Below are 21,924 nucleotides of genomic sequence, written 5' to 3'. Positions count from 1 at the left end.
TAAAAAACATCTTTTGAACAGGGTTCGCGTTTGCGTCCATCAAATGCTTGTCTGTCAGGTTGCACTACATTAGCTAGCTATATTTAACCCATAGGAAAGAATACAAATGTGCCTATCAATAAAAATGTTAGCTTAGAGAAAGGCAGTCAATCATTTTCCACACTATAGCTAGCTAGATGCCTTCTAAACGGAACATGTGGCATGTATGGAACATATATTTCTGACGACACTGGATGGGCAGAATATTACCCATACACCTGTTAAAATAGCACATACCCACCTGAAAGTAATCCACATGACACAACTTAACATGACCCACACAGCTCAGGTGTAAAGTGTGCGTACCTGTCTGTGTCTCTGCAGGTGTACGGCCAGGACTGCTGGTTAGAACTCTTCGGGCCATAGAAGTGTTCCAGGATGTTGCTGTGATTCGGTTTCTCTTCTTGACCTGCTTTGTTAGCAATCTGCTTGATCAGAGATGAGGAGATTGGTACTGCACAGTGGGATGCATCTTCCTCCTCGCTGTAACACACACACACACACACACACACACACACACAAAAATATATATATATATCAATGAGTACTATAAACTCCCTTGTGGAAACATCTCCATCTTTCATTCAATATCAATCAATACCAGAGTAATATTATAGTTAGAGTTACATTAACTGCCACCATAACCTTGTTTCTTACCCCAAACCTAATCCTGCCCTTAACCCACCAGTGCACCTTGCGCTGGTCTTCCAGCAGAATCTTAACAAGATCTGGCCAAGATTAATAGTCTTGTTGAAGGCCTGACCTAAGATCAGCCATTCAATGTGGCTTTGTGGCCACAGTTAGCTATGGCACCCTCAGGCCTTGTGGGTAACAGGCAGCCTTGAGGTCTGGAACTCTGTTTAAGAGACAGAAAGTTGGAAAAGATGAGCGGCGGTGCAGGACAGACAGCGATGAGGAGATGCATTCTCTGGGTCTTTTACACACCCACACCGCCATACACACACACAGTAAGGACTGCTGTGTGGTTTGTGTTAACTGTATGAATGCAGATCGGAGTGTTAGACTTGGTTAAGCCCGTCTGTCTGAGTATCTTGCCACAGTGATAGACTCTTCCACTTAACACCCACTCCAAGCACACAAACAAAAAAATAACTACACAAGAAGAAAGGCTGATCAGAGAAGATTCTGTCTTAGGTCGTGGTAAAAAAAATAGTAACCAAGAATGTTCTCCTGTTTTCCTGTGTTAAAAGGGTGTTGAAGACATATTCTTTGAGCATCTGAAGGGCCTACCTGTGGATTATATATTCTGTGATGTATTTGAGTAGTGTCCATGATGAACTGTAACAACTCTCTCTCTCCCTTTTATAAACAACCCCCCCCCCCATCTCTGTATAATACCAAACCATCAGAGAGATTTCAGAGAGGGCATGACCTTGCTATTGGGCTCATGGTCTGAAGTCAGGTAGGTGGGGTATGTGTGAGTGAGTGACCTATAGTAGGGTAATGTGAAAAGGAGATGAGGGAGGTGTGTGTGTGTGTGTGTGTGTGTGTGTGTGTGTGTGTGTGTGTGTTTTGTACCTAGCTTGGAAGGTGAGGTGGTGTGTGATGTCTGGTTCCACGTTCAGCAGTGCCTGATGCTGCCCTTGCCCAGAGATGAGCTGGGTCTCCTTTTGGCCTAAACTCCGCTTCTCCACCTGTACTAACACAGCCTCTGGGAGGTGATTTCTCATCACAAACAGCGGACTGAACACCACCTGAAGACAGGAATGCACAGTATTTTACACACACCCACACGCCGAGTCTGTGTGTATGGCTGCGTGTACAGTTATGCTCACCACTCTCTGCTGCATATGAGAGTTGGGTTCCAGGGTTATTACTGTGCACCACACAGATACCAGGGAGCCACTAGAAGAGGGAACCTAAAGAGAAAACAGCTATGTGGCATTGAGTGGATTCTGCTGCATTTTTTACTGAACAAGCCATTCAAACAAACCCACACTCCAGCACTAGGCAGGCTAAAGCCCTCTGACATCATTTTTATGAGCTGTGGAACAAAACACACTATCATTATCCCCTCTGGCATGAAAATCCCTCCGTTTCGTCCCTCTCGGAACAAGTGCTGCTAAAAGAGAGAAACGGAGCGTGTGAGTCAGGGACGTTGTTAATGCTGAAAGTTGATGCTTTTTAAAACACTAATGCTAAAACCTGATTACAGCCAAGGAGCGTTGCAATGGTCCTAAATTGCATAGCGTGAAGGATGTCATTCACTGGGCTAAAACATACACGGAAAGTATACTAGTAGTAAATGTAGGTGATCCTCGACAGGATAAAAGCTTTGGGTGACGTGTGATAATTCCACACTGCTTTTCCCACTTTGTCAGAGTAGCCCACGCGGCAAACTCCTATTTCCCGCACCTGTAGCACACGGCTGTTGCTTTCATCGCCGCGCTCCAGATGCACGTCCTGAGACCAGTCTTCGTCCCCGCACGCGCGCACGCACAGCTCCGTCACCTCACAGTCCTCCAGCACATAAGAAGGCAACTTGCCGTGTGGCTCCACACAGGCCTGCAGTTTCCGTGTCTCCGTCTGGCCCTCCACTCCACCGCAGCGCTGCACCAAACGCACCTCGATTGGCTCACTCAGGTAACTGCACATCACCTGCCTGCCACATATGATGATCTGCAAAGGAAAGAGGGTGAGTGTGACCTGTCAAAGTCAGATGCTTCTAAGAGGTTTTGTTCACTGTGCAGTATGCGAAAGGGCAATATTTTTGAAGGAATATTTTATGTGCATGGGCTGCAGTGGATCGCTAGTGCAAAAGACTTGGTCCCCCCAACTTTCCAAAGCTACTTGCTGAGTATACTTTAGTTTCTCCAGTATCAACAATGTGGTCTGCGCGTACGTTCTGTACATTTTAAGGAGCGCGAGTGGTGGGTTTATGCACATGCAGTGTGGTAAATGCAATGGGCCATCAAGTCGATCATCTACTATCAATCACAGCAGTGTGCTACACTGGCATGCTACAACCCAGATAGGAACATGACATGATTTGTTGCATTTGGGACAGAGATACATGTTTTGGGCTTAATGTTGTTCACATAACATTACATTCAGCACAATCAACCATGCACATCACAAGAAAGGGAATCAGACAGACAGACAGACAGACAGGCAGAGACAAAGTGAGTGAGGAATGAAATTCAGGCAGAATGTGTTTAAAGCAGAGCTGCAAGAGTGTGTGAGCTCTTTTTCAGTAATGTCAACATGCACACAAGCGGATTACTGTGAATTAACAGTTTAATTAATGTGCTTATATGTGTGTGCAGTAATCAACACGACTCATCTGATTGGTTATCAGATGAAATTTATTTATATAGAACTGGATTTTTCCTTTCCATAGGTTCATGCATTTGCTTTATTTTGCAGTCTTCTAGGCATAGCGTGTGTGAGTCTTCTTTTGCAAATCAGCCTTATTCTTTAGGTATGCAGCTTGGCTGGCTCTTTAGAACACCAAATGTGTTAAGTTGGATTTAAATTAGGGCTCCGTGATAGCCACTTTAGACTTCAATTTTTCCTTCGCATCGAGTTGCTGAGTTGCTTTTGCTGTGTGTTACGGGTCAGCCTGCATCGCAAACCCACAGCTCTCTAATTTGTATGGATAATATTTGCCTAATAGCTTCGTGTAGATTTCACATTACGTAAGATGTCTTTAGAAATGTCATCATTAAATACCAAACCTCCTGGACTTGAAGCAAGCCCATTCCATCATGCTTCTCTCTCTTCACAGACAATATTTATAGTGTGTGTTGCTGTACTTTCTTTCCATCTGACAGAACTATATTCATTGCAATTTAATCTGTCCACAGAACATTTCCCAAAAGGAAATAGGATTGTCAGCATGATTTTTGGCTAAATCCTCCTTCCCAGTTCTTGGCACCGACGAATGTACCGAGCTGTCCGACCATTGCACCCCGCACTGTGTAATCTATTCTGGATCGCTTGGTCTGAGATGCAAACATTTGCGCTCTTAAACGCTGAAGTTGTCAGGCTGGGCGTTTTCGGTCCTTCTTTGCAATGCTTTGTGCGCGAGTCCGCATGAATGAGTTTCCTGTCATCACTTAAGCATGTGCACAGACGGTGAGACAGTGGCAGGCTTTGAACACCTCCTCTCTGTTCATCACTTCTGGGATTTTCAAAGTATTTGCAATCTCTCTCAATTTTGTCAATACTAAAAGCCATAACAGTGTTTTTGACTGATTCTTCTGATTATTTCCTTTACATTATTTCCTTTACATGCTCTGAGCTTCTCAGAGCAGTCTGTTTCAGAATAATAATGAATGTGCTAAGCAAGTGTTGAAAACGTCAGTCCTCCAAGGCCGCTGCTAAGAGCCCTGGTTTTGGGTCCAGCCCTGCTGCGTAGGAGCTGCCATACAGATATTAGTTGTGGCCCAAATAAAACACACGGCCCTTCAGGATTATCTGATTATAAGACCAAAGTGTGTTGAATTTTGCATGCTTCTGCATAAGGGTTTTCTAGGGGCAGGATTGGAGATGGTTTGAAAATTCTGGTTTGCTTAGTGTACCTACATTTTTTAAAAGTAAAACAGCAGCTTCGTGTTCGATATCCATCTTTGCAAAAGCCACTAAGGACACACTGGCCTTATTAGAAGCTCAAAAGGTAGGACGTCTTTTGAAAGTTTTAGCTCAAACGGTGGGAGGGCAGACGGTGAGTGTTTACTCAGGATAAGTGCTAAATTCCAGTGAGTGTTGTTTGGGGTGAGGGTTTGGGGTGAAGCTGCAGAGGCCCTCTGGAGCAGTGTAATTAAGTTGTGCTTCTCTTATAATGACTACCCTCTGCGCTATACTCGAGGTAAAAGTATACATAAAAACGTGAAACATAAAAGTGAAAGTTTTTTTTTTTTTTTTACTGTGGTTCAGTGATCTAAATTGTTAATAATTTACAGTATAACTGAAATAAAGTGCTTTTGAAAATGATACCATTTCCGCAATATATAATTAAATGAAATAGTTCTTAAAACAACTATGACAACGGGTGTCCCAGGACCTTTGAGCTCTGCAAACCTTTTGGTGCATGTGCAGCATGCAACACAAATATCAAATCAAAGAAAAGTACACTGAGTACACTGAAACATTTATGAAAAATCTAGATCTGCCAGTCAGGGTATGCTCATGTTGATTTGAACCTTAATTCATCAAAGATAACCTGATTGCATTGTGTACATTATCGTTGCAATAATCAGTGCACTGTCTATGCTGATTATTGTTTTTTTACATACATGTAAATGAAACCGCTTATGAGGACCAGATGAAAAATCTGATATTGTGTTTTTTTGTTTGTTTGTTTGTTTGTTTTGCATCTAATGTTAAGATGAAATGTTAAATAGCAAGATTGCTGTGGCCACATAAATCCAATCACTGGTCATATACAAAACAATATGCTGTGTGTATAAGTATGAATGTGTGTGTGTGTGTGTGTGTGTGTGTGTGTGTGTGTGTGTGTGTGTGTACTCTACCTGTTTCTGCACTCCGCTGAGCTGCTGGACTTTAATGATGAGAGTGGCAGTCTGGCCTTTCCTCTGGATGCTTCTGAGCAGCGCCCCAACATTATCAATACTGAAAGGCTCCGACCATCTCCAGTTACCCCAACCCTCGATACAGATATGCAGCAACTGTAGAAAGTGCACACATACCCACGGATATGCGCGCGCACGCATACACACACACACACACACACACGCACACACACGCGCACACGCACGCACACACACGCGTGCACACACACACACACACACACACACACACACACACACGCGCGCGCGCGCACACACACACACACGTTTAGTCATTTCTTCACAAGGCAGAGGCAACTTGTACCTCTTGAAAGTAATCTCAGTCTTAATTTAGACATTACAGTAACATCTGGTAGTATTTTTAATCTACACAACATAACACTCTCACAAGCCTATTCATAAACAATATTAAGAAAAGCCATCAAATGGTCATGTGAAGGAAAGAAGCACATGTGGGCTGATCTGCATCACTGGATCACAGCCAAATGTCCAGACGGACATGATGGAGAGAGAGAGGGGAGGATTCAGGGGCGGAGGAAGTTGAAATACTGATGATAGATTTACACTTGGACCTCTGCTTTAATGCGCTAAAGCAAAACAAACCGGGGCAGGGGTCAAAATTGGACACGACCTGGTGCAGGGTGGAGAACAGAGCCAAGACACTCTTGCTCGCTCACTGTTTGAAGAAAGATTCCATTTCAACAACACAGACGATCGAAGGCTGAATTCAATTTAGGGAGCTCGTCCTCGGCTAGAGCGTGATAAACGGGAAATGACAATTTCCCAGAACCTCCTGTTACTCCATAGGATGTACCAGAGTGGCATAACAGTATGAGTGCACACTGCCTGTTTGAAACCCATTTGGTTTTAAAACGGGCTTTCTTATTGCCCCTCTGGCCAGCTCTGGACCTGAGCAAGGAGCCATAACTGTGACCCCACGGTTTAGCTTGGCCACAAGACAAGTGGCTATTCACTGACACTGGACATGAACAAAAACAATGCAAAGCAAAACAGTGAATCCGCCTCCAAATGACTGCAGGACTTTTAAATATAATGTCATTATAGCTGACACTCTCCCTCTGATGTTTTACTTGGGGGCGTTGAGGGCTTTAGTCTGAAACAAACACAAAGGCGAAGCCATCGCACCCCGTGCATAAAGCCCCACTTTGCCCGGGCGACAGTGCAGGACTCAGAAAGGCAAACTTGCTGGCTTGGTCCATGCAGGCTAGAAACCTAGGCTTTAACTTTAACATGTGGGCACCTCATGGGTTATCGGCTTGAATCAAGCCCTTCCACTCGTATCTGACGCTCTGAGAGGAAATGACATTCCACTAATGAGAAAAAACTCCTGTGTGCTATAATTTGGTACTGCCCCTGTGAGAGAGGCCTGAGGCAAAAGCGTGCAGGACTTAGCACAGTGTCAGACAGACTGCTTGCTTTTATTAATCTCGTTCGCTCACTGCAGGCTTTGACACACTTCACTTGGAAGACGAAGGCTTTGTGTCTGATATCCATCTTTGCAAAGGCCACTAAAGAAACACTGGCCTTATTAGAAGCTCAACAGGTAGGACGTCTTTTGAAAGTTTTAGCTTTCAAACGGTGGGAGGGCAGAAAGTGAGTGTTTACTCAGGATAAGTGCTAAATTCCAGTGAGTGTTGTTTGGGGTGAGGGTTTGGGGTGAACCATTTCACTGCGTGTTGTACTGTGTATGACTATGTATGTGACAAATAAACAAATAAACCAAACTTGAACCAAACTTGAAGCTGCAGAGGCCCTCTGGAGCAGTGTAATTAAGTTGTGCTTCTCTTAATGACTTTGCTGTAACAAGCCCTCCTCGCTATACTCGAAGTAAAAAGTATAGCTAAATTTATTAGCTATAATCAGGTTTTAAAATACAGTACAGAGCATTTGTTTTTAGACCACTGGTCAGTCTCTGTCGACACTTCTTGCAAATCCTTGCTGGATTTTAGAGCTCAGATGGACATCTAGCACTCATTACCTTGTTGTTCACATATTAAATCACCACTGGTTTGAAAAGTGGACATATTCAGATTCTCCATCCTTCTGCATACTTAATTAGTGAGTTGATCTGGCAGGGCTCTCCTACAGACTGACATATATATGTTTTATTTAGGCACATAACACTCTAAGGCAGGGGTGTCAAACTCAATTTGGATAAAGAGCCAAATTACACTCAGTTAAATGTCAGGTGAGCCACACCAAAAAAAACCTTTAATCTTTAACAGCATTAATATCAATAACACATCAACATCTCCTCTTAAATGTTTCTATTTATCTACAAGGTACATTCTGAATTCACAAATTGAACATACAAAATGAATGTGCTGCAATTAATTACCAAAAGAACTGGTTTTAACATATTTACCAAACATACATAACATGGAGTAATATTTATACACAGAACACTTGGTGATTCATTGTTCTTATCAAACATTTGATAACATTTCATAAGACAATTTTCAGAAGACCATTTCCGGTAGCAAACTTAAACTGTAACATTCCAAATTATCTGAATTTCTCTCATCTCACACATGTATATAACTATAAAGGCAAGGCTAAAACTGGAGTCTATCTAGGAGTGCTAAGCTGCCTTAAAATTGAATCAGGCATTATATTGCTCCTGAAACCTCTTTGACTTGACTAATGTATCAAAAACATGTGACAAGACCTGAGTAATTGATGATTTATTTGTCATTAGTGCTTTTGTTTTCAGAAAAAATCTGAAATCACTGGCAAAATGCATGTTGCAGTCCCACAATCTTTGGACCGACTCAAATCAGCATTTTGATTGGCGCGCATATCGTTGGGGAAAATGAACTGCATTACCATTTGACAGCTGCAACTGCCAAAACTCAACTTTTCCTAGAAGGCACAAATCGCGTCACAATGCCGTGTGACAAGTTTGTTTTAACCTTGCATCATTTTGTTCAAAATATTCAGTTGATCTATAAGGAATGAGGATACCTCATAAGGTATCTTCTGAGTTTTGGAACATCTTGGTGTAAAAACATCTAAAACTCCTTCCCTCTGCTAGCATCCAGAACTTTCTCTTTGAATTTTGTGGCAACGCTTAATTTTTTACCGATCACTGAAGGAGCTCTGTCAGTAGCCACACTGACGCCTCATTCCCGGCTGATCCCGATACCATCTAGTGCGTCCACGCGACGTTCAAAAATGTAATTTGCTGTTGTTGTGCACCAAATTGGTACCAAATTCTTCTGAGATGGACAAATTGGCATCAACACCACAAATGAAGATGGCCAGTTGATCAACATGAGTAATATCAGTGCTTTCATCAATACCTACTGAGAAAGCCACGAATGTCTTAACTTTTTCCTTCATCTGACTGTTATTGTTTTTAGAAAGATCTGAAATTCTGTCTACAACTGTATCTCTCGACAAACCGATGTTGGCAAAAGCTTAGTGTTTGTCAGGGCACACAATTTCTGCAGATTTAACAATACATATCTGCACAAATTCACCATCAGTATATGGTTTCGATTGCTGTTTCATTAGCAATCAGCTTTAACAGCTGCATCACTGATGCCTTGGTTATGATTAAAAACTGACTGCTGTCTCTTCAATCCAGCCAGAAATTTGTTTATTTTTTCCGTTATCTGTTATGATTTGTAAATTAATGTACTTTTAAGCCTGAGTCTGATAATGATGCTGAATATTATATTCTTTCAGCACTGCTGTGGGTTGTGAACAAATTAGACAAACTGGTTTTCCACTTATCTCAGCAAAGAACCAAGAATTAGTAAATTTTTCTTATATTTATCCAAAGCGAGTATTATGACTGAGTACAACTTGAGCAATCGAGGGTTAAGGGTCTTGCTCAGGGGCCCAACAGTGGGAACTTGGCAGTGGTGGGGCTTGAACCAGCAACCTTCCGATTACAAGTCAAGAAACTTACCCACTGAGCTACCACTGCCCGCTCGAAAACTCAGCAGTCTTTGTCCAGAATCACATCACCTTTGACACATCACCTTTGTCAGTCACCTGTGGGCCTGTCCTGAGTTTACTGTGCCAATTTGCCCCCTAATGGAATAACAGAGTCTAGGTCTATTCTGCTTGTAATGCAGAATCTTCCTATTCAGTTACGGTTCACAAATGTAACGGTTACACACAAACTGTGAAACGGTTCACAGTTACGGTTTACAAAAATGATTATTGTAAAACACTCTAGAATCATCTAGCAGGCCGGACGAGAACAATAACCGAGCCGGGTCCAAATACTTGACACCCTTGCTCTAAGGCTATGTTTACATTACAAGCCACATTCGTCAACTCCAATTTTACTCAAATCAGATTTGCCTATCTTGATAGTTCATATTCATAATTGCAAGTGATTTGTATCTGTGTGTAACGTGAAGGCATCTATACTCCAAAACGGCACACGTGCCCACATTGATATGTTTTTGCACGAGTCACCTGCATCACTTTCATCAACAAAAAAAACTTTAGATTTGTGAGATGACTCATGGTATTAATACCTGCAAATCAGACATGCTAGTAGCACCTGTATGCATTGCGTTTGGATCCTGGCAAACAGTTCATCAGCTGTATATGATCAGGTCGTGAAGACTTAAAAAAGCCAGTTAACTTTTTCTACTTTTGCGGCTACTGTTGCCACTCTCCATCTCTGTTGTTCTTCTGTGCTGCCTGTAGTGGTTGAAAACAATAGGGCTAAGTGCATGTGTACAAGCAAACAGCCACATGAATTCTGATATGACTATTCTCATTTAAGTCACATGGTCATGAATTTGATATGAGTCAGATCCAAGACCACATATGAAAGTGACTGAAATCTGATTGGCTGTGTCCCCACATAGCTCTGAAAAAAATCTGTATCAGATCTGTCTCACATTAAAGCAAAAAAATCGGTTTAGAGTCACTTCGGGTTGGTAATGCGAACATAGCAGAAATGCAGACTTAGTCGAACCTAAGAGCCAAACTGCGTACATATTTCAGCTGTTCGTTCAGTGAGAGAAGCTGATTTGATTTGTGATTTGTTCACATTATTAATTAGAAACCAAAGCAAAAGATTAGAAAACCCATACAAAAAAACAAAGAGGTTTGTCTAAACACCCCTTCAGAGGGCGAAAACAGTCAGATTAAAGCATAGCACAAGTCCTCAAAACATTAACCATATACACAGCTAATATCATTCACAATTTTTTATACACATACCTTAATGAAATGTGTCTTTTACACAATTTTTGTGTTTTAAAACACCCAACACATCGACAAATGTATACATGTTTTAGATCAGTTTAACACACTCATGTATAAATTTGATCAAACACACACCAATAGTCCTAATTATTTATCAGCATTGTGGAAGATCAAAGACCTAACAACAAAAACCCCCTGCTGATCTTCACAAATCAAATAATGAACACAGCAGTAACAACCCCAAATGTCAATATCTGCTATAAGACCAATAAATACAAATCATACCACCATGCCAGCAAGCTTTAAGGAAGGGTTTAGAGAAAAAAAAATCCCTGTTCTTACAGATGAACACAATAAAGCCCTTGGAAAGGATGGATTCAACTGTTAGCACATGCTTTAGTCTGTCTTTAGTCTTTAGATGAAACCAAAATTACTATTTTTTCATAGTTACCACAGTTATGCTTGCTGCAAGAAAACATATGTATACACCAAACAGAGCATCATACCTACTTTAAAACGCATTCATATTACGTTTTCATCAGACAGTTTGTGAGCTCTCTGGGACCCTGTGACCTTGGTGGTGTTTGTATGCACCTTGCTCTGCCTATTCTAGCAGCTGAGAGCTACAGAAACAGTGGTATGGAAGGAAAATAAACTCTAGGATCTTGGATGTTCTGCAGCTGCATGGTCCTAAGACCCTTGAGAAGATCAACATTAGGAATACTCAAAAGCACCTAGATGTTTTGGCCAAACATGATTGCCTTTGCCAGAAAGCTAAATCTTGGCTTATAAGATGACAAATTATCCAAAACAGACTTCAAAAATAACAGTAACATGACTGACTAAAAAGAAAATCAGAAACTATCTTTAGCCTTAAACTTGTGTTCTGACCTGAAATGGGCTGTCCATAACTACAGACCTACGAATCTCAATTTGTCTCAATCTCAGTTTTTCTGTGTCATTTCTTCTTTGGTCTTGACGCACTTCTCCTCGTCCTGTTCTGACACATACCAAGTTAAACCCGCTAAACCCGCTGTGGATGGTGTCAGAAGCAACAGAACTGACTCATTCCGTTTTGGCACCTCCATCACCTCTGTCACCTCCTTTCTCCATTCGTTCCCATTCCCGCTTCCGCCTAACGATTTCCACCTACTGCCTGTCGTTTCTTGTTTCCACCTTCCCTGCCCCATGAAATTCCATAAAGTTCTATTCATTTTCCAACGTCTTCGACTTTTACGCTTTATAAGCTAGAATCAGTAAAAGTGTCCCGTTTCTCCTTAACGACACATCTATTGAGGTTTCGTTACTTTTCATTTCTTCATCCTCCCGTGGAGACCCACAGAATGAAGTATTGCGTTATATTCTGACGTGTGTTGATGGTACTGGTCTACCTAACCCCTTGAGCTTTCCCTGGAGTCCTTTGTCCTCCCAGAGGAATCCAGTCGTTTTGGTTCTCCTTCAAGTTTTCAAGCTAGAACCAGCCAGCATGCCACTCGGGTTCAACTGCGAGGCTCAAGCAGCAAACCACATGAAGCAATAATGGCACCTGTCTGTCTAACCATGCGATCGATTTGTTCCACCCTCCATCCTCCCACAGTGATTTTGGTTCTGTCCACATCATCATCCTTCCATAAGAACCTACCTTTTTCTTTTTCCCCAAGTTAGTCACCAAACTTTGGATACAAATTCAAGTACTGACCCAAATAGAATTTCCTACTGATTTTGACACTCTGAGTTTACAAGCTAATATGATCAAACTTGGTATATAGATTTGTCAGCAGACATAAAGCATACCAACAACATTTATCTATTTCATCTCTATGCCTTCATAACCATACAAAATGATTCATTTTATTACAATTTTGAGTTTACAAGCTAGAGCCACTAAAATTGGTATACTGACCCATAATACAAAACATCAATCCATATTGTCTTCTATCTTTCCTGTCAAGGACATTATGAGCATGTGCATGTTCATTATTAGGAAAATTATCTACAGTGCTTGGCAACTGCTACTGTGACAGAGATGCTACCCACTCCTGTGGGACAGGCAGGAAGCAGCACATCCTCCTAAACTCTCTCCAGACTCACGTTAATGCCCCCCCCCACCCCCGAACCACACCGCCCCCCCGCCTCTCCCGCCCTCTCGGCGGCCGCAGTGCTACGTTCCAGCGCTCCCAGAGGAACCAGACCACACCACAGAGTTCACTGCCCCAGAACAGTGCTTCTCCACTGGGCAAATTGGAAGCAAACAGGCTCCTCTGCATTGTTGTGTGTATGAAGACGGGCTGCAAGTAGGAACAGGGCCCTTGTTGTTTTGAAGCTTGGGAGAAGGAGCGAGCGGCTTAGTTAATTGAAAGCAGCTTCAGTACATACAGACAACAAAGGAAGTCAACACAACGGCACGTCACCCACCCCCCACCCTACCCCACCCCACCCCCAGCTGAGAGAGAGCGAGAGAGTGAACAAGAGAGGAAAAGAGGGATGAAAAGACAGCAAGAAAGAAGATGATGAAATGTTGAAAAGTGGGGAAGAAGGCTGGAACGCAGTGCAGAACCAGACGCTGCCCCGTGACTTCCAGGTCACCAGTGCAGTCGCTGTAATGTAGCAGTGAGACGTAGCTGTGAGAAGTGAACACCTTTCAAAAATACAGGCTCGGAACACACCAACGTCACACACAAAGAACCAGCACACACCCTCATACCCCGCGTCAGCAAGCTAACGCAGCGGCAAGTGAAAGCCAGACAGACTGTGCTGGACCCCAAACACATTGTAATACCACTAGCTTCACCGTGGCCTCATACACATTGTGCAACATGCCGGGCTGTCTGAGTGAAAACCACGGCAACAGGATTGAGTCAGAGCTGTGGTCAGAGAGAGAGAAAGATGGAGAGACAGCGAGAGAGAAAGAGAGAGAGTGTGTTACTCCCACACTAACCACACTATGTGTCTGAGGGACGTGGGTGCAGGAGCAACTATAGGCACAGACAGTGGGCGGAGCAGGTCTGTGTCAGCTCCATACTTCTAGAGGACAATAGGACATTAACTCCACCAGCAGACAGGGCCTCACAAAGCACTCCGATCATCCAGACTGGAACAGCAACGGCGACACATGTTTCTGCATCAGGTCCAAAGAGAAATGACTTTTTTTTTTTTTTTTTTTTGATGTTATTGATGCTATGACACACATTCATTTCTTTGCTGAAACTGGGGTGACACAGCTGCCTCAGGAGCTAAAAACAACATCTCAACAGAGATGGACACAAATATCAGGCAACGGTCTCCCTAAAGCTGAGTTTCAAAAAGCCGAACTAAAATTACAAGCACCTCTAGTAGGCAGACGTTCACTACACATAACATATTCATGACATACAGGTTGCGAGGCTGTGGAAGAGCAAATGTAATTTCTAGTAAGGTACACAACAACAGCTGCTAATATTATCTGTTATATTATCTCCCTATACACATTATACAATCTAAAATTGAATCTACAATCCCAACAGTAATGAAAAGGGCCAGTGGGTTGACAGGCAATGCAACACAGATCTGAAATCTGTCTGTCGCTATTCTGGTAAAACATACGAATGCCACTGATGGTATTTGTGGGACATAAAGGATTAGGTCACGCATACTCAGTGACGGCGATAACAGAGAGGATTGTTTTCTTCTTTTTTATACCTATGATGTATTTTCCCAGTGCCACAAAGCCAAGTAAGTAACAGACAGAGTGAAAGGCGAAAGAGAGAAACAGACAGACAGACAGACAGACAGACAGACAGACAGACAGACAGACAGACAGACAGACACACACACACACAGAGAGAGAGAGAGATTTCAAAAAGGATCCAGCTCTCAAGGAACAAAACACACATTTATGTTAGGTACAAATTAAATTAATCATGCATTCACCTATAGTTATTTAGACATCACTATCAGTTCCTTTTAAAAACAATTTAAAAGTTGAAAATTTGAACCAAGCAGACAAAAAGTACACAGAGCTTTCTGTTCTGTGTGTATGGCATATATTTGAATATTTCATTTGCTGAACCCACTGCCCTGTATGACAGTGACATGTGGGGTCCACTTACAAATCCACAACTTGAGCAAAGGGATAAACTTCATTGCATAGTCAGTTTTGTAAAATGTGACGAGTTCACAGATACACTGCAATAATGCATGCAGGGCAGAATTAGGCCAAGATTAAATAATTAAAGATACAGAAAAGGGCAAATAAATATTGGATATATTAAAAAAATATCCCCAAAGCAACCCCACTCACCCACTCATACTGTTATAAAGCTACAAAATACCAAAATCTGTATAAAGTCCATGGTCCCCTCACTCCACTGGTCCTGTGCCACCATTTCTCAGATAGACACACTAATACCTCACAGGCTCAGGACCAGAATGAACCCAATTTCAACACATCTAAAGGAAAAATGTAATTTATTCATCTCAAACGTCACAAAGTAAAATGTAATGAACGCCCTAAAAGACCATGACATACCATGTCACGCTACCTGACCATGGTGAACAATGAAAAACAGAGAACAACCTTGATGAAGTATAAACTCAGTGTGTATCGTCTAGCATTTTAATAAATCAATAAATGCTTCCCCAGCTCAGAGGAGTGATGTAATAGCTTTATGTAGCTGTATGTAATTTCGTCTACATGTATGTAGTCTGCTAATGTTCCAAGTCATATTCAAGTTATTGTTACAACAAGGGGTTTTATTAAATATCATCATCATCATCATCATTGTGCTTAGAAGATGCCGCTGTTTAAAATACCCCATATTTTACATTAATTAACATTGCTTCTCACAGAAATAATGGTTTGGAGTTGAGATCTGTGAAAGCCACGTATTGTGTGTGTATTTTTTGTGTGATGGCAATTTGTAAATCGAGTAGCCACTCCTATCTTTGTAATTTATATAGAGATTTCTAATCCCATGTGAATTGATCACAAACGTTACAGAGGTCTTGTGGGATAATGACTTTATGGACACATGTCCGGAAATCTAATGCCATCCGAATAATACTAAGGGATTCTGGGGGGAAAAACAGGAAAAGTATGCATTATTATTTACGTACTTAACTAACGATCCAAAGGTTTCTGGTACAAACCCCACCACTGCCAAGTTGCCACTGTTGGGCCCCTGAGCAAGACCCTTAACCCTCAAATGCTCAAGTTGTATTCAGTCATAATTTTTAAGTTGATTTGGATAAAAGCGTCAGCTAAATTCCATTAATATTCTAATTCAGTAGAATTCATCCATAAAACTTTGTACGGAAATTTAATCACACTTGAAATTAAGATTATGGCTTAAAACTTTTGAAGGGCATACAAATGAATAACAATAATAATTTATTTCTTTATTTATTTTTGGTATATCATGATAACATGATTTATTGTCTAGATGGTAGAAAATACTGTCATAGATCAATGTCACGGGGCGTCACTGTTGACTGTGTTCGTTGTGACTTGTGTCTTGTTTGGAACCACGCCCCCTTGTTAGCACACACCTGCACCCTATTCTTTGTTTCATTTATGCTTGTATTTAAACCCCTGTGCGTTGTACCACATCGTCTGCCATTGTTCATGTTCAGGTTAGTGTTTGTGTTCATGTTCACCACGTGTTGCTGTAGTTGTTAATTGTTTATCGTTTACTGCATGTTTCACTAGTCTGTTGTGTGAGTGCCAGCAACGTTCATTCTTTATCGTTCGTGTCTTGCGTTGATGTCCGTCCGTCTGCGTTGACAAAGGTCTGCGCGTCCTGCTCCTTGCCTCGCAGCACTCGGGCCGTCATAATCAGCTGATTCATTTTCATTTCTACACACGTTCACTCCTTTACATCCCTGTTATCATAGTCTTAACGCCCTTCATCTCTCCCATAACAGCCGGTGAGCTCACAATCCCAGGAGAGCCTGGGATTCATAGACAAGCCAGATCATCTCAAGCTTATCACTGCATCAGCTCTCTATCCACAACATTGTGTGTGTGTGTGTGTGTGTGTGTGTGTGTGTGCGTATAAAACAGAGGGGACCAGGTCCTCATTTCATAACTATGAGGTAATGCATAGCCGAGCCAGCCCCAGTTCTGCTGAATTCTGGCTGGTCACACATGCATGCACATGCAAACACCACCCACACACACCCACCCACCCACACACCCACACCCACACCCACACCCACAACCCACCCACCCACACACACACACATACCCACCCAAACACCCACCCACCCACCCACACACACACACACACACACACACACACCCAGAGAGAGAGACTAACTGTTCTTTGGGAAAAATGACCTTATTTTTGCCTTATTCCCGTAGCGTAACAAAGCGAGGTAAAGGTGGGGGTATGGATGTAGGACCGTGGAGACGCCAGTCATCCAGACGGAGACAGAAGCAGATAAGAGGGGGGGGAAGCCCCAAAGACGGAGGCAGAGGAGCGGGAAGAGGAGAGGAGGTGTGAAATTGGGCCAGCACTCCTCTTTCCCACTCACTCTTTCCACTTTTCCTCTCTCTCGGACTCTAGAATGGAATTTGTTGACCTCCTGCTGTCATCATTCCGCATCTCATGATTCGAACACATGGTTCGCCCTCCAGCGCGCACAAAACTTTCCTTCCTTGCTCTTTGTTTGTTGTTAATATTTTTTTTGCTAGTTTTTATTGTCTTTTATCCAAGTTTTTTTTTTTGACAGTAATTTAATTTTGCAGTATTGATGGTAATATGCTTCAAGCCAGAATCAGTTGTGAAGTGTGACGTGAAATGCTCACAATCAGAAAACAGAGGGAGAGAGAGGGAGAGAGAGAGAGAGAGAGAGGGAGAGAGAGAACAGCAGACTCTCACCTGTGGGGATTTGTGGGATCTCCAGCAGTACTGGTGGCTTTGGCCACTGGCCAACAGCACACTTTCGTCTGTGTCCACCTGGCCAAAGCGCAGAGTTTCCTGAGTGTCATTACAAATCACATAGTGACTGAAGAGCACTTCTTCCGCTGCTGGGTTCAGGTTCTGCATCACACACACGCACACATACAATGGAGTCACACAGGGCTCAGAACAATCAGAAATGAGTGTACGGTTCTGTTTGTGAGCATTTGTTAATGATGTATATAAGAAATGTATTAGTTGTGTGTGTGGGGGGAGTGAGTTAGTCAGTGTTAATGAGACTGTCCAGGCAGTAGGCAGACTGCAGACTCAGAGGAGCACTGAGCTCATAGCTCACACACAAATAGACTCATAGACCATAACTTGGCATAGACTGTGCCATCCAACCTGGAGCAGATCCAACAAACAAACAGAACCTTCGCCTCCCATTACAATTCACACTATTAAGTGATCAATAAACTTGATGCAACACACTAGCTCGGAACTACACAATGCAGGCAGATTCTGTATTACTTCTCTCAGTCTCTAACTCACACCATCACACACGCTGTGCTCATTTCTCCCACGCACACTGCCTCCTGACTCTGATGATAAACAATGCACTGATGACGTCACATGTTTTGGGGCTCTATTACCATGTCATTTATTTCCACGGGAGTCTGGAAGAGGAGGCTTGCCAGGCATCTTTAATGTACAAATCATCAAAAGGCTCGTCCGGACAAAACAAGATATCCGTCTGTGGTGGAGTGTGGGTATGTTACTGAGCGCGTGTGTTACGCGGCGGTGCCGAGTCCATCCCTTGGCATCGCTAGTCTAACAGAACTCTGCCGTCCAGCTGCGCACGGGTCCGTGTAAGAGTGGAGTTACCCCAGTTTCACTCTCTTCACCCGCACCCTCAAAGAATTTGGAACCTCCCACCCCCCTTACGGCTCTCGCCCCCGCACGCCTGGAAGGATGAGTCAGGCTAAATCCAGAGGCAACTGGGTTTATGCTACAAGGGCTGATGGGAACGTGACCTGCGATAAGCAGACTTCTACCACCTAGACAGTTCATACTCCTCTGTCCTTTATAGAGGAATGTGAGTGGCTCCTCTGATCCACATGTGCATCTCTCTCTTACACACACGTGCACACACCCACACCCACCTACCCATATATATTTGTTCTGGATGCTATCTGATGCTGGGATCAGACCAGTTGTCTCCCCATCCTCTAATTCCTCCTAGTCCACCGATACTCTATATAATTACAAATACACAAACGCATATCCTAGTAGTCTCTGCCTGTTAAAACCCTTCAATGTCAAGTACAGAACTGGAGCACAGGGGAAGGAGAACACCTATTCTTCTGACTTCCAAAGGGGGACGTGGATGAGTTACATCATATAATCTAAGTGAAGAGTGTGAGAGAGACAGCATTATGCTTCTACAGCAGTAATCTAGCTCCGATACATGCTCCGTAGAAGTGGTCAACCTGGAAGGCCCACAATGTGAGAGTGACCATGTACTGAGGTAAGGAATAGGATCACTCTGAGAATGATTTGGGGGGAGGTAAGAGAGTCCACTACTGTGCAGACACACGTACGCCCCCATGCGCACACAAACACACCGGCCAGTTGTGGCCCTGACGGCAGGAGACAGTAGTAACCTAGCACTGATTACAGCCTGCTGCAGCTCTCACACAGCATTACATTCGGTGGGGGTGTCATAAACAAATCCCGTGCGAACGCGTGTCTGCACACTCCTGTTTTTTGGGTGGGGATTTGTTTATGACACCCCCCCCACCAATGTAATGCTGTAATGCCCAAGCTCAGCGCGAGGGCGACGCCGCCACTTTTCCATGACAACTCACATTCCATGCACAGGGCTAATTTTCTTTGAAGCCTGGCTGATGATTGAAAAAGCAGAACTGCTTGTCCAACACACACAGCAGAACAGCGTCTGATGGCAAGCCAGACTAGTTCTCTTACCCTGGACTCAAACTTACTGTTATGATCATCTGATATTACAAACAACTGCCCTGCCAGAGGTTCCCCATGTGCAAATTATTTCAGTGGAAAAGCCAATGTGACATTTTGAATACTGTAGCACAGCTAACTATGACTGAAAATATTTTCTTAACGGTAGACTGGTTTTAAAATAAATGTAAATTGCAGTAATTTAAAGAGATATGGTTCCTTTTGGAAACTCCAATTGGAGGTTTCACTGCAGGAAAGAAAATTAAATCTACTAAATCTCTCCCCGTTCCAGGATCAGTGTGTGAGTCGGAGTGTGTGCACACGCGCACACACACAAACTGCGTTGCCAGTGGAGTTCTTGGCTGATGTGCATGGGTTTTCAGCATTTTAACAGGAGTTCTAGCTCACACATGGTCCTGGCTTCACATAGCTGGAGGAAGATGCGCATATGTTTAGAATGGTGCGTGTGTTTGTGTGTGTGAGAGGATCCAGCAAGCACCTACACAGGCCCAGGACTCTAGGGATTAAAAGACCACTCATCTCCAATAAGAGACCTGCTGCTGCTCTGGAGACCATGAGAGACACAAACACTATCAGAGAAATCTACTGTCCTGACACACCGCACGGCCATGAAGTCAAACGAGACTATAAACTTAAAACACATTAATGATGTCAAATAAGACCTGTGCACTCTAAAGGAGCCAGAGGAACATTCCTTCTCACCATCGTTACAGATTAAAAGAGACCAGTTTGTTGGAAGGCTTACAGTGAGACTGTACCTCAGTTGCCAATTGTGTGTGTGTGTGTGTGTGTGTGTTTGTGTGTGTACGTCTCACCTGTTTCCACGCCTGCAGTGCCGTGTCCAGTGTGTGTATGGCGTGCTGTCCCACTGAAACCTGCACGGCCTCCATGAATACGCTGCAGTTGAGGGCCAGCTGTGTGCGCGCCTGCTGTGACTGTGTGTACGTATTAGTGGCATGACCCTGTAGGCTGAAGGGCTGCAGCAGAGGAAAGAGTGTCAGGTTCCTGTAGTCCACTAGGTGGCAGTACACCGTGGATGAGAAGTGCAGCTCCTGGCCCAGCCTGGCCCCGTCACTCCACTGCCGTACGAACGCCTGCGGCTCCCGCACGCATACCACCCCGTACTCCTGCTCGGACGGCAACTTCCGGTCCGGCAGGAAGGGGCGGAGCTGCTGGGATGGTACTAGGGAGGAACAAGAAAAAAAAGAAACCAAAATCCACCATGAATGCGAATACCACCCAAGAATGCGTTCTGCCGAACGGGTAAGTGTGAGCCGTGCTTAGCTCTACCAGAGCGACCGCTACCTGTGCTCCGTGAGGGGAGTCGGGGGATGTGGACGCTACCTGTGCTCCGTGAGGGGAGTCAGGGGATGTGGACGCTACCTGTGCTCCGTGAGGGGAGTCGGGGGATGTGGACGCTGCCTGTGCCCCGTGAGGGGAGTCGGGGGATGTGGACGCTGCCTGTGCTCCGTGAGGGGAGTCGGGGGATGTGGACGCTGCCTGTGCTCCGTGAGGGTAGTCGGGGGATGTGGACGCTGCCTGTGCTCCGTGAGGGGAGTCGGGGGATGTGGACGCTGCCTGTGCCCCGTGAGGGGAGTCGGGGGATGTGGACGCTGCCTGTGCCCCGTGAGGGGAGTCGGGGGATGTGGACGCTGCCTGTGCCCCGTGAGGGGAGTCGGGGGATGTGGACGCTGCCTGTGCTCCGTGAGGGGAGTCGTGGGATGTGGACGCTGCCTGTGCTCCGTGAGGGGAGTCGGGGGATGTGGACGCTGCCTGTGCTCCGTGAGGGGAGTCGGGGGATGTGGACGCTACCTGTACTCCGTGAGGGGAGTCGGGGGATGTGGATGCTACCTGTGCCCCGTGAGGGGTGTCAGGGGATGTGGACGCTGCCTGTGCCCCGTGAGGGGTGTCAGGGGATGGGGATGTGGATGCTACCTGTGCCCAGTGAGGGGTGTCAGGTGATGTGGACGCTACCTGTGCCCAGTGAGGGGTGTCAGGGGATGTGGACGCTACCTGTGCCCAGTGAGGGGTGTCAGGGGATGTGGACGCTACCTGTGCCCAGTGAGGGGTGTCAGGTGATGTGGACGCTACCTGTGCCCAGTGAGGGGTGTCAGGGGATGTGGACGCTACCTGTGCCCAGTGAGGGGTGTCAGGGGATGTGGACGCTACCTGTGCCCAGTGAGGGGTGTCAGGGGATGTGGACGCTACCTGTGCCCAGTGAGGGGTGTCAGGTGATGTGGACGCTACCTGTGCCCAGT

At 44.3% G+C, this 21,924-nt stretch overlaps 1 protein-coding gene across 2 annotated transcripts in view; it reads right to left on the bottom strand.

The window, feature by feature from the left end:
• The window catches only part of LOC113576062 (vacuolar protein sorting-associated protein 13B), a 219,085-nt gene that overhangs the window by 17,168 nt on the left and 179,993 nt on the right, over nt 1-21,924 (bottom strand). For both annotated transcript variants that reach the window (XM_035525874.1, XM_035525873.1), the window contains exons 42-48: nt 20,482-20,849; nt 17,651-17,812; nt 5,535-5,690; nt 2,416-2,679; nt 1,836-1,919; nt 1,579-1,754; nt 346-522 (exon numbers count right to left, since the gene is read on the bottom strand). In XM_035525874.1, coding sequence (XP_035381767.1) covers nt 346-522; nt 1,579-1,754; nt 1,836-1,919; nt 2,416-2,679; nt 5,535-5,690; nt 17,651-17,812; nt 20,482-20,849 — 1,387 coding nt within the window. The remainder of the gene's footprint in view (nt 1-345; nt 523-1,578; nt 1,755-1,835; nt 1,920-2,415; nt 2,680-5,534; nt 5,691-17,650; nt 17,813-20,481; nt 20,850-21,924) is intronic.

This window comes from Electrophorus electricus, chromosome 5, assembly GCF_013358815.1.
Source record: "Electrophorus electricus isolate fEleEle1 chromosome 5, fEleEle1.pri, whole genome shotgun sequence".
Taxonomy (NCBI): domain Eukaryota; kingdom Metazoa; phylum Chordata; class Actinopteri; order Gymnotiformes; family Gymnotidae; genus Electrophorus; species Electrophorus electricus.
The sequence above is the reverse complement of the archived record's forward strand: the minus strand, read 5'-3'. Positions and strand labels throughout refer to the sequence as shown.